The 13191-nt window shown below is 40.0% G+C and overlaps 1 protein-coding gene across 1 annotated transcript in view; it reads left to right on the top strand.

Moving 5' to 3' along the window:
- cdc7 (cell division cycle 7 homolog (S. cerevisiae)) overlaps window positions 1-13191 on the top strand; it is a 99354-nt gene that overhangs the window by 42086 nt on the left and 44077 nt on the right. The window contains exons 5-6 of the mRNA XM_063065047.1: window positions 12157-12250; window positions 12353-12495. Of these exons, the coding sequence (XP_062921117.1) occupies window positions 12157-12250; window positions 12353-12495 (237 nt within the window). The remainder of the gene's footprint in view (window positions 1-12156; window positions 12251-12352; window positions 12496-13191) is intronic.

The following is a 13191-nucleotide window of genomic DNA, read 5'->3' as shown; positions in this document are numbered from 1 at the left end:
CAATGTTTTGCAAATCAGCATATGAAGCATACAACAAGACTTAGACAACATTTGGTCATGATCTGTTAAGTAACAGGGATGAAGGCATTGATAGTCTCAGACAAATAAGTGTCTAACCATCTACCTTTGATACTTATTGGTATTACCATCAATGTACACTCACATTATCAATATCTGTAGATCACTATTGACTAGAAACTCAATCGGACCAGCCAAAAAATGCTGTAGCCATAAGCAGATCAGGCTTGGTATCCTGTGACTAGTGACTTGCTTCCTGACATCCCAAATCTTTTCCCATCATCTACAACGCATATTATTGGGTTCTACAGGTGAAATAATCCACACCACCCTGGATGAGTGCACTGCAAGGAACTCAAAGCAAAGGCCATTGAGGGCAAAGTGGCCTACCTGATTGACACCCCGAGTGGTTGAAGCTTGTACTATAAACAATATGTATTGCAATTATTTGTCCATGCAGTTATTTGTTACTCTCACAGCACCTCCCAAACTGACAACCGCTTCCAATAACATAGACAACATCAGCAGGCACATGGGAATACCATCACCTGCAGGTTCACTTCTCAGCCATGGACAATCATAACGTGACATTTTGTAGGTCTGTACTCAGTGCTGGGTCTAAATCTTGAAATTTCCTATCCCAAAGCATTGTAAGAATACTTTCCCCAAAAGGATTACAGCAGTTCAAGGAAGTAACTCACCACTGCCATGAGGGAAATTAAGGATTTGCGGTAAATGTTGACCATACTAATGACTTCCAAATGCTGAAAATTAATTTAAAAATGGATGCTAATCTATCACAAATTGACTATGTTAAAGAACTGTCAGCCAGTTTTCATTTCAATGTCCATTACAAGTTCACATTTGTACAGTATTGGTGACCTGTTTAATGCACCCTCTATATGTTGACTGAAAGTATATTGCCAAAGGTTAGGTAGAGCAACACATACAAAATGCTGGAGAAACTCAGCAGGTCAGGCAGCATCAACGGGAATGAACAAACAGTCAACGTATTGGGCCGAGACCCTTCATCAAGTAATTTGGATGGTTAACACTTCTGAAGTCTTTGCAATTCCATCTATGTATCTTTACTGGCCAAGATACTTGTTCTACTTCAATGTATTCCATTTCAATTTATAACAATTTTGTAATTACTTTCATACTGATTATAAGATATAATTTTATTTTGGAAGGCTTATTTAGCATTTTGTCTCCTTTTATTGATTAACTCTTCAAACTATTGACAAAATGTTAAAATGACTACAAATGTAGAACTGGAGTTTGGTCAGCATGTTGTTGACCAGTAAATAAAGAAATCAGATTCATTTGGTCACTAAAAATTGTTGAGGATGAATCTGATTTTTGATTGGGAGTAAATTTGTTTAATTATTGTTACATGTACATTGATACAGTGAAAACCTTGTCTTGCAAGGTTATAGAACAATTTCTTACAACAGTTGATTGAGGTAGTGTAAGGTAAAACAGTGAGTGTAAAATAAAGTGTTACAGTCAGATGAAGTACAGCACATGTAGACAGTAAGATGCAAGCTCAGAGCTTGAATTCTAAGGTCAGGAGTCCATCCTTTCGCACTAGGAAAATATTCAAGTCTGGAGCACATGAAAATTATCATATCAACTTCATTAATTTCGATCATTTTCGGGATGTAAACAATTGTTTGAAAGCTTGTGTCTGGTCATTTTCTGTCCCTTTTAATGGTGTAGCTAGTTTTGTCATTTTTTTTAAAGCAGGGAATGCTTGGTCAAGGAACATCTGTGAATATAGAATCTGAGTTAAGTTCTAACAGTTCCTACTTGAAGCATTAACTTGGTTTCAACCTCCACAGGTGTTGCTTTTTGACTTGGACATGTCCAACATATTCTTTTCAGATTTCCAGCATCTCTAGTTTTCTTTTGATTTTAGATAATTGCAATTTGATATTTAATATGATCCTTTTGCAACATTAAAATATGCTTATTTTATAGTATGGTAACTATTTTTGTTCAGTAGTCCTTGTAATGCTCAACTAGGTTGTTGCAAAGATGCATAAATAATACTGATCCTGCATTCTTTTAAAAACTAAATCCAAATAACTTGTGCATTTTTCTCTGCGGTCTCTTCATGCTATCCATGGGATGTGATTACTGTATAGCATTATATTATAGTAATTGTTGGTCTGTTGATTTGGAGCTGAGCTCAGATCCCATATCAGACTGGAAATAAAAGGAAGAACATTAATAGTGTCCAGGGGACTTGTGAAAGCCCAACTGATTGATTGATATTTTTCAATGAAGGGCATTTACTGTTATTCTTAGGTCTGCCTTTTTGGTGATTCTAAACTCCCAGTCCTCTTAATTACCCTCTGAAAGGATCTAGCAAGCAACACAAGGCTATTAGAGTTGTGTGTCAAGGTCAGTGGCACCACGATCCCATGTAAAATAAAAATGGAAAGGCATAATCCCAGAAAAACCTGCAACAGACTAATGAATCCTCTAGAGGTGAAAGAAGTGGCTTGAGATGTTTACTTTCAGGTTTTTCCCTCTTGTCCTATGATGAAATTAGTTAGCATTTCTTCAGGAATTTAGCTAAGGCTTTAGTGGGATTTTGTTGATTAAAAGCTTGCCATCTGCAGTAAGTTGGAGCTCATGCTTGTCCATAGAATTTTTTTTGCAGCTGTTTCAGAAATCTATTTTTTTTTTCTAATATTTTGAAGCTGCTGCTGCATTGTGGCTTTTCAGCAGTGAGAACCCAAAGTGTTGTGGAATGAACCAGAATTGATTAGAGAGCTTAAGGTAAAAGAACCCTTGGGGGCAAGTGATCATAATATGATAAAGTTCACCCTGAAATTTGAGAAAGAGAAGCGGAAGTCAGGTGCATCAGTATTACAGTGGAGTAAAGGGAATTACTGAAGCATGAGAGAGGAACTGGCCAAAATTGATTGGAAAAGGGCAGCAGCAATGGCTGGACTTTCTGAAACCAATTCAGGAGGCACAGAATATATATATCCCAAAGAGGAAGAAGTATTCTAAAGGCAAGGTGACAGAACCATGGCTAACAAGAGAAGTCAAAGGCAACGTAATAGTCAAAGAGAGGGCATATAATAGAGCAAAAGTTAGTGGGAAGTTAGAGGATTGGGAAGCTTTTAAAAACCAACAATAGGTACATTTAATGTCGGAGAAATGTATACAATGTACATCCTGAAATTCTTTTTCTTCGCAAACATCCATGAAAATGGAGGAGTGCCCCAAAGAATGAATAGCAGTTAAATGTTAGAACCCCAAAGCCATTGAGCACTCAAGCATGCAGCAAAATGTCAATAAAGATACAGACTTGCAGTACCCCAAAAACTATTCGTTCACCTGGTAATTTGACATCTCTCTCTCTCTCTCTCTCTATATATATATATATATATATATATATCTATCTATCTATCTATCTATCTATCTATCGGGGAAAAAGGATATCCCCGTTTCACAGTGAGAGAGGAGACATAACATAACAAACTCGCTGATTTATACTCGCTGTTGTGTCACTTTTTAGACCATAAGACATAGGAGCAGAATTAGGCCATCTGGCCCATCAAGTCTGCTCTACCATTCAATCATGGCTGATCCTATTTTTCTATCTCCTCCTCAACCCCAGTTTCTGGCCTTCCCCCCGTAACCTTTGATGTCATGTTCAATCAAGAACTCATCAATCTCTGCCTTAGTTATGCCCAACGACCTGGCCTCCGCAGCTGCATGTGGCAACAAATTCCAAAATTCGCCACCCTTTGGCTAAAGAAATTTCTCCGCGTCTCTGTTTTGAAAGGGCGCCCTTCTATCCTGAGACTATGCCCTCTTGTCCTAGACTCTTCTACCATGGGAAACATCCTTTCTGCATCTACTCTGTCTAGGCCTTTCAACATTTGAAAGGTTTCAATTAGATCCTCCCTCATCCTTCTGAATGCCAGCGAGTACAGACCCAGAGCCATCAAACGTTCCTCATATGATAAGCCCTTTCATTCCTGAAATCATCCTTGTGAACCTCCCCTGGACCCTCTCCAATGCCAGCTCATCTTTTCTAAGATGAGGGGCCTGAAACTGTTCACAATACTCAAGGTGAGGCCTCACCAGTGCCTTATAAAGCCTCAGCATCACATCCTTGCTCTTGTATTCTAGACCTCTTGAAATGAATGCTATCATGGCATTTGCCTTCCTCACCATTGACTCAACCTGCAAGTTAACCTTCAGGGTGTTCTGCACAAGGACTCCCAAGTCCCTCTGCATCTCAGATTCCTGGATTTTCTCCCCATTTAGAAAATAATCGGTACATTTATTTCTACTTCCAAAGTGCGTGACCATGCATTTTCCAACATTGTATTTCATTTGCCTCTTTCTTGCCCAATCTCCTAACTGTCTAAGTCCTTCTGCATCCTACCTGTTTCCTCAACACTACCTGACCCTCCACCAGTTTTCATATCATCTGCAAACTTGGCAACAAAGCCATCTATCCCATCATTTAAGTCACTTATATACAGCATAAAAAGAAGTGGTCCCAAAACCGACCCTTGCAGAACACCACTAGTCACTGGCAGCCAACTAGAAAAGGAAACTTTTATTTCCACTCACTGCCTCCTACCAATCAGCCAATGCTCTAATCATGTTAGTAACTTTCCTGTAATACCATGGGCTCTTAATTTGGTAAGCAGTGTCGTGTGTGGCCCCTCGTCAAAGGCCTTCTGAAAGTCCAAATACACAACATCATCTGCATTCCCTTTATCCATCCTATTTGTAATCTCCTCAAAGAATTCCAACAGGTTCGTCAGGTAGAATTTTCCTTGAAGGAAACCACGCTGACTTTGTACTATCTTGTCCTGTGTCACCAAGTACTCCATCAACTCATCCGTAACAATTGACTCCAGCATGTTCCCAACCACTGAGGCTAACTTGTCTATAATTTCCTTTCTGCTGTCTTCCTCTTTTCTTAAAGAGTGGAGTAACATTTGCAATTTTTCCAGTCCTCTGGCACCATGCCAGAGTGCAATGATTTTTGAAAGATCATTTCTAATGCCACCACAATCTCTAACACTACCTCTTTCAGAATCCGAGGGTACAGTTCCTCTAGTCCGGGTGACTTATGTACCTTTAGGTCTTTCAGCTTTTTGAGCACCTTCTCTCTTGTAACTGCACCCACTTCTCTTCCTTCACACACTACAACATCAGGCATACTGCTCGTGTCTTCGCAAAATACTCATTTAGTTCATCTGCAATCTCCTCGTCCCCCTTTGTTATTTCTCCCGCCTCATTTTCTAGTGGTCTTAGATCCACTCTCATTTCTCATTTATTTTTTAACATACTTGAAAAAATTTTTACTATCCACTTTGATATTATTTGCTAGCTTGCTTTCATAGAGTCTTTTCCCTTCTAATGATATATTTTTTTAAAATCTGTAGGTTTTTAAAAACTTCCCAATGCTCTAGTTTTTGCTCTGTTGTATGCCCTTCCTTTTGCTTTTACAATAGCTTTGACTTCCCTTGTCAGCCACAGTTGTATTATTTTACCATTTGAGTATTTTTTCATTTTAGGAATACACATGTCCTGTACCTTCCTCTTTTTTCCTAGAAACAAGCCATTGCTGCTCTGCTGACATCCCTGCCAGCAGCTCCTTCCAAATTACTCTGGCCAACTCCTCTCTCACACCACTCTAATTTCCCTCATTCCATTGAAATACTGCTACATCAGACTTTACTTCTCCCTGTCAAATTTCAAGTTGAACACAATCATATTGTGATCACTGGTTCCTAAGGGTTCTTTTACCCTAATCGCCTCCGGTTCATTACATAACACCCAATCCCAGTATAGCTGATCCCCTAGTAGGCTCAACGACAAACTACTCTAAAAAGCTATCTCTTAGGCATTCAACAAACTCACTCTCTTGTGATCCATTATCAGCCTGATTTTCCCAATCGACCTACATGTTAAAATCTCACATGACTACCATAACATTGCCCTTTTAACTCGCCTTTTCTATTTCCTGTTGTAACCTGTGGTCCACCTCCCATCTACTGTTGGGAGGCCTGTATATAACTGCCGACAATGTCCTTTTACCCTTGCAGTTTCTTAGCTCAACCCACAAGGATTCAACATCTTCCGATCCTACGTCACATCTTTGTACTGATTTGATGCCATTCCTTACCAGTAGAACCACACCACCCCCTCTGTCTACCTTCCTATCCCTCTTGATATAATGTGCAACCTTGGACATTCAGTTCCCAACTACAACCATCCTTCAGCCACGATTCAGTGACGGCCACAACATCATACATGGCAAACTGTAATATTGCAGCAAGATCATCCACCTTATTTCTTATACTATGTGGATTTAGATATAACACCTTGAGTACCGTATTTGTTGTCCTTTCTGACTCTGCATCCCTAATGATTTGATACTTAGCCTGTTGGCTACAACTAAGTCCCATCACCTGCTTGCCCTTCCTGACAATCTGACTGCACGCTACCTTTACTTTTTTACCATCCGTCCTTTAGTGAGTTCCTTCACTCCAGCTCCCACCCTCCTACCAAGTTAGTTTAAACCCTCCTCAATAGCTCTAACAAACCTGTCCGGGAGAATATTGATTCCCCCTCGGGTTTGGGTGCAACCCGTCACTTTTGAACAGGTCATAACTCCCGCAGAAGAGATCCCAATTATCCAAGAACCTAAAGCCCTGCCCGCTGCACCAACTTCTCAACCATGCATTTATCTGCCAAATCATCCTGTTTCTGCCCTCGCTGGCATGTGGCACAGGCAGTGACTTTTTCTGAGCTCCGTGCCCAGAGACTCAGGTCTCTGGACACACAGCCCACGGCAGCAAACCCGCTGCTCCCAATGTTCCGTGTTCTTCCGTGACGCCTCAGTCAGCTGCGCTGGCCTTGAATCAACCCGTCTCCAGAGCCACGAAAATCTGGCACCCTGAAGGCGCGCTAGTCTTCCAGCTGCATCCTTGGGATATCAAAAACTGGCTGGTCATGAGGCCCTGAGAGCAGGTCCCATTCCCACCAAGAACCAGAGTGTAATTCCAGGTCAGGGTCTTCAAAAGAACCTTGAAAAGGAAAAAAAGAGATACCAAAGATAGAAATAGAGCCGTTTCCGAAGATGCAAGCAAAGGATTAGCCATTCAGCACCATCATCACTTTGTTCTCGTTTCCAGAAGGCGACTTTAAAAAAAAAAGTCATTAAGGAAAAGATGAAATGTGAAAGTTAGCTAGCCAATAATATTAAGGACAATACCTAAAGTTTCTTTAGATGCATGAAGTGTAAGAGAGGTGAGAGTGGATATTGGACCGCTGGAAACGATGCTGGAGAGGTAGAAATGGGAGACAAACTGAACAAGTATTTTACATTATTCTTCACTGTGGAAGACACTAGCAGTATGCTGGAAGTTTGAGAGTGTCAGAGGTCAGAAGTGTCAAGTTGCCATTACTAGGGAGAAGGTTTTTGGGAAACTGAAAGGTCTGAAGATAGATTAGTCACTTGGCCAGATGGTGTACACCCCAGGGTTCTGAAGGAGGTGGCTGAAGAGCTTGTCAGGGCAATAGTAATCATCTTTCACAAGATTCTGGAATGGTTCCAAAAGTCTGAAAAATTGCAAATGTCAGTCCCCTCTTCAAGAAGGGAGAGGGGCAGAAGAAAGGAAATTAACCTCAGTGGTTGGAAGATGTTGGAGTCAGTTGTTAATAATGTAGTTTTGGCGCACATGCTAAAATAGGCCATGGTCAGTGTGGTTTCGTCAAGGAAAAATCTTGCCTGACAAATCTGTTGGAATTCTTTAAAGAAATAACAAGCAGGATAGACAAAGGATAATTGGTTGATGTGTATTTGGATTTTCAAAAGACTTTTGACAAAGGTGCCACAGATGAGGCTGCTTAATAAGTTAAGAGCCCATGGATAAAGCAGTGGCTGATTGGCAGGAGGCAAGGAGTGGAAACAGAGGGAGCCTTTTCTGGTTGGCTGTTGGTGACTTGTGCTGTCCTACAGGGGTCTGTGTTGGGACCGCTTCTTTTTACGTTATATGTCAATGGCTTGGATGACAAAATTCAGGATTTTGCAACATTTGCGGGCAATACAAATATAGATGGAGGGGAAGGTAGTTTTGAGGAAACAGAGACTACAGAAGGACTTGGACAGATTAGGAGAATAGGCAAAGAAGTGGCAGATGGAATACATGCACTTTCTGTCTCAAGTCATGCACTTTGGTAGAAGAAATGAAAGGGTCGACTAGTTTCTAAATGGAGAGAAAATCCAAAAATCAGAGGTGCCAAGTGACTTGGGAGTCCTGTGCAGGGTTCCCTTAAGGTTAACTTGCAGGTTTAGTCTGCACTGAGGAAGGCAAATGCAATGATGGCATTTATTTCAAGAGGACGAGAATATAAAAAGCAAAGATGTAATGTTGAGGCTTTATAAAGCATTTGGGAGGCCTCACTTGGAGTATTGTGAGCAGTTTTGGGCCCCTTATCTTAGAATGCATGTGATAACACTGGAGAAGGTGCAAAGGTGGTTAGTGAAAATGATTCCAGGATTTAATGGCTTGTTATATGAAGAGCGTTTGATGGCTTTGGGCCTGTGTTTGCTGGATTTAGAAGAATGAAGGGTGACCTAATTGAAACCTCTGTAGATTGGATGTGTAGAAGATGTTTCCTGTGGTGGGAGAATCTAAGACCAGAGAACATAGCCTTAGAATAGAGGGTCATCTATTTTGAGTGGCAATGAGGAGGATCTGGATGAATCTGGGAACTTGTTGCCACAAGTGGCAGTGGAGTCCAAGTCTTTATGTATATTTAAGGCAGATGTTGATTGATTCTTGATTGGTCAGGGCATGAAGGGTGTTGCGTAAATGAAATCGCTGGAGAAAATTACTGGTAGATACAAAGCGCTTCTTTATTTGACAAAACAAGATACAGCAGCATCATATGGAGACGCTTTCGGTGGAAAGGTTTGCTGGCTCAGCAAATATTTATGTGCTAGACACAAAGGACAATTCCATATTTACAAAGTATAGACAATGCTTTCTTTTGAAACTACGTACAAACTTCGCACCTCCTGATTCACATCCATCCCACAGACGTCAGCATCGTCTGGACTGGGTTCCAGCTTTTAGGAATGCATTGTTCAAAATTAAATCCACAATGCAGTTTCAAGGAACAGAAGACTCGTAATCAAAGCCATTTGCTAAATGTAAATGACCTAAACCCAAAAATCACTTTAACAAAGGAATATGGGAAGAATTCAGGAGATTGGGGCTGAGAGGGAAAATAGGTCAGTAGTAATACAATGATGGGCCAAATGGCCTAATGCTGCTCCTATATCTTATGGTCTGATGTTGAATTATTAACACTAATATAATTTTGTCATTTAAGTTGGTTTACTGTTACTCAAAAGTGATGCCGCTCTCACTGTGATGATCTTACTGTTAAATAGAGGTTGAAGGCAAAAGATGTGACTTGTGTGTGCTGTCTATGCTCAAGTTGCAATTCTACCAGACTCAAATGCGTACATTTGTTGATTCAGATTTGTAATCGGTGGTACATTTAGACAGAACATGCATGTTCTGTTGATAAGGATTTATCCTGTGTCTGGTGCAGTTGTCATTCTTAATGAGAAACCTTGAAGTGAGTTTGAGCAGATGTGCTGCTGAAGTTGCCTTGATGTACTGAGGTAATCAATCTGAAAGGAAGAGAGCTGTTTTTACAAGGAGATTGCACTTCTGTTTTGTACTACATCAACTCCTTTTCTGAGAATAAGGTATTTTAACAGATTACTTTAGACTTTGTATAATACAGCAAGTGGAAGTTTGTATTGTGTTTCAACAGAAGTACTTTTCAATATTTAATGCACTTTCAATGTTAACTATTGGTTAACCTGGCTATGTCAGTTTCCTGTGGAGTCTACCTTATCATCAAATTGGGCTGCATGTAGCTCTTGTCTATTAATGTAAATAGGCTTTTGTTGCCCCCTCTCTTCCAAATCATAGTTACTTTAACATGGGTTCAATGTCAACACAAAACTCATCTTATTACATGTGCTTGCGAGTTTTGTTGTGATAGCATCATATACGACCAAAGAAATCTGAGGTGTGGTAATTTGTAAGGTCAATGCCATTCAAATGTTACACAGTTATAATTTAATGCTACTTTAGTTAAACAAGGTCAAGAACACAATTATCAAAATATCTGCTTACAGCAAACTGTTCTTTAAAAATGGATTTGTATTTACATACATTGCTATGCTAAAATATAGTATATATTTTATGTATGTTTTAATATATATTAATATAGTATCTATTTTAGTATTTAATACAGCAACTGGACCAGATGGTGTACTTGTGTGGGTCCTCAGAGACTGCACTGACCAGCTGGCAGAGGGTTTTAGTGAAATCTATAACCTCTCTCTGTCCTTTCCTGTGGTCCCTGCGTGCTTCAAAATACCAGCCATCGTACCAATTCCAAAGTAGTCAGTGGCAGCATGCCTTGACGACGACAGATCGATTGGGCTCACCCCCTTAGCTGCCGAGTGCCTGGAGAGCCAGGTTATGTCCCACATTAAGAATGCCATCCCTGCTACTGTGGACCAGTACCAGTTTGCCAATAGGCCAAATAGATCAACCGGGGACATCATCTCCAGTTCTGCCTTCAACACTATACTCCCCAACACATTGACTGCCAAACTACACAATCTGGGATTCAATACATCAATTTTCAACTGCATTCTGGACTTCTTTACCAGATGCATCCAGCAATCAGACTAGGCAAGTACACATCAACCTCCCTGACCCTGAACACCAGTGCACCTCAGGGATGTATACTGAGCCCACTCCTTCTCACACTTTTCACCCATGACTGTGCCCTTCCCTGCCTATGCCACCAACTCCATCATCAAATTTGTGGCACCACAGTGACTGGATTAATTATAAATAACATTGCAATAGCATACAGAGAGGAGGTGCAGAAACTGAATGGTGCAACAACCATCACCTTTCACTCAATATCAAAAAAAAAAGAAATGATTATCGACTTTAGGGAATCAAGAAGGCATGAACAAGCTCCACTACTCATAAATGGTGAAGCAGTGGAAAGGCCTTCAGCTTTAAGTTCTTGGGAGTGCACCTCAAAGAAGAGCTCTCTTGGACCACCAACACCTCCTTGATAGTAAGGAAGGCTCAGTAGCACCTGTACTATCTTAGTTTAACAAGAGCAAACCTGCCCCAAAAGCTGCTGGAAAACCTTTATTGATGTGTAATTGAGAACATACTAACCTACTACATGAGAGCATGGTACATGAGCTGCAGCATGATCGACCGAAAAGCTCTTCAACGAGTGGTCACGACTGCACAGAGCATCATTGGGACACAACTATCAGATATGGAAACTATCTACAACTCATACTGTCTATGGTGGGCTTGTAACACAATGGACTCATCCCATCCCAGTGGCACCTGTTGAATCTCCTGCCATTCAGCAGCAGATACAGAAACATCTCTGCACAGACATCCAGACTGAAACAGTTTTATCCCAAGGGCTGTAGTGCAATGGAACAATGCCCCCCTACCCACCCATAGTCCATTGGCACTATGGACAGTCTCTTAAGTGCAATAGGTGGGCATGTGCAGTATTTAGGTTTAAATGGAGCAGCTACCTTCCTTTGATATCAGAGCTCTGTTGAATTTCATCTTTAATTCTTGATGCCATTTTATATTTATTCACTGCATTTTATGACATGGGCAAGTGCAACACTTGAATGGGGCAGCCACTATTTCTTGTTTTTAATTCACCTGTAACTTAGATGTCATTCTAAATATCTCAGATGTTATTTTAAATTTAGTCATTGTGTTTTTAGTAATTAAGTTGCCAATATGATGTTTTGCACTGAATGGAGTAGCACTGCAATCTTGTCCTCAGGAATGACAACAAAGCTCTAACTATAAAAATTCTTAATTCAATTCGCCTCTGAAAAAGGAAACTTTATTGCATGTTGCTAACTATCAACATTCTGATGTTAATAGGAGAATAAATAGCTCATTAAATAATATATTTTATAGATAAAGGATATGAAACAGAATTATCTTTTATGTATTTTAGTTAATGCGACCAAATTATTTATTTCAGGGGTGAAGACAATGTAATGGGAGTTAAATACTGCTTAAGGAAGGATGATCATGTGGTTATTGTCATGCCATATCTGGAGCATGACTCCTTTTTGGTAAGTTTTTAGTTCAAATTGCATTTGCTGCATCTATCCTCCACATTAACTTAAAACATGAAGCTATTGATTTTTATTTTAAACATCCACATTCTTTTTCAGGATCTTCTGAGTTCGATGAAGCTGGAAGAAGTAAGAGAGTACATGTATAACTTACTGAAGGCCTTGAGACGCATTCATCACTTTGGCATCATTCATCGTGACATTAAGCCAAGCAACTTCCTGTACAATGGGTGTCTGAAAAAGTACAAATTTCTTCTTAAGAATGTTTGTGTCATGATGTAATTAAAGCACATAGTTTGGCTAAAGAGAAGCTACACGTAATTTAATTGAATGCCAGAAATTTTTAGTAAGGTATTTTATTGAAAGCATGCTGTGATATAAGCCCAGTTAATACAAGTAAGTACTGCATGGATTTGTCTGAATAACGAGATTGAATTCTTTGATCTCATAATAAGGCGAGTCGATGAAGGCAGTGTGAGTGATGGATTTTATCAAGAGCTCTCAAGGTCCCATGTGGTGGATCAGTTATGAGTAAAAGCTCAGAGAGAGTCAAGAGAAAGGCAGATTGTATCCAAGATTGGTTCAAAGACAGGAAGTTGAGTATTGGTTGATTGCTGTTTTTCGTGACTGGGGTTCCAGAGTCCCAGTGTTGGCCTTTTGCTTTCTTTCACTTTGTAAAGAAATTACAAAAATTGGTTGTCTGCCTTACAATGAGTAGGAAAGGTTTAAACTGCTGAAAGAGATGGGTGATGTGTTCGGTTGTGCAGAAGAAAGACAAATGACATTTAATCCACAGAAGCATGAGGTAAAGCTTCCCCAAAGGCATTATCCTTATTTTTCAGGATAACCCCACATCTTGACTACGACATATGATTCTGGTCACAGTTTTACAGAAGAGATATAAATTCCCAGGAAAGAGTACAGAGGTGATTTTTGGA

This window comes from Mobula hypostoma, chromosome 12, assembly GCF_963921235.1.
Source record: "Mobula hypostoma chromosome 12, sMobHyp1.1, whole genome shotgun sequence".
NCBI classification, from domain to species: domain Eukaryota; kingdom Metazoa; phylum Chordata; class Chondrichthyes; order Myliobatiformes; family Myliobatidae; genus Mobula; species Mobula hypostoma.
The sequence above is the reverse complement of the archived record's forward strand: the minus strand, read 5'-3'. Positions and strand labels throughout refer to the sequence as shown.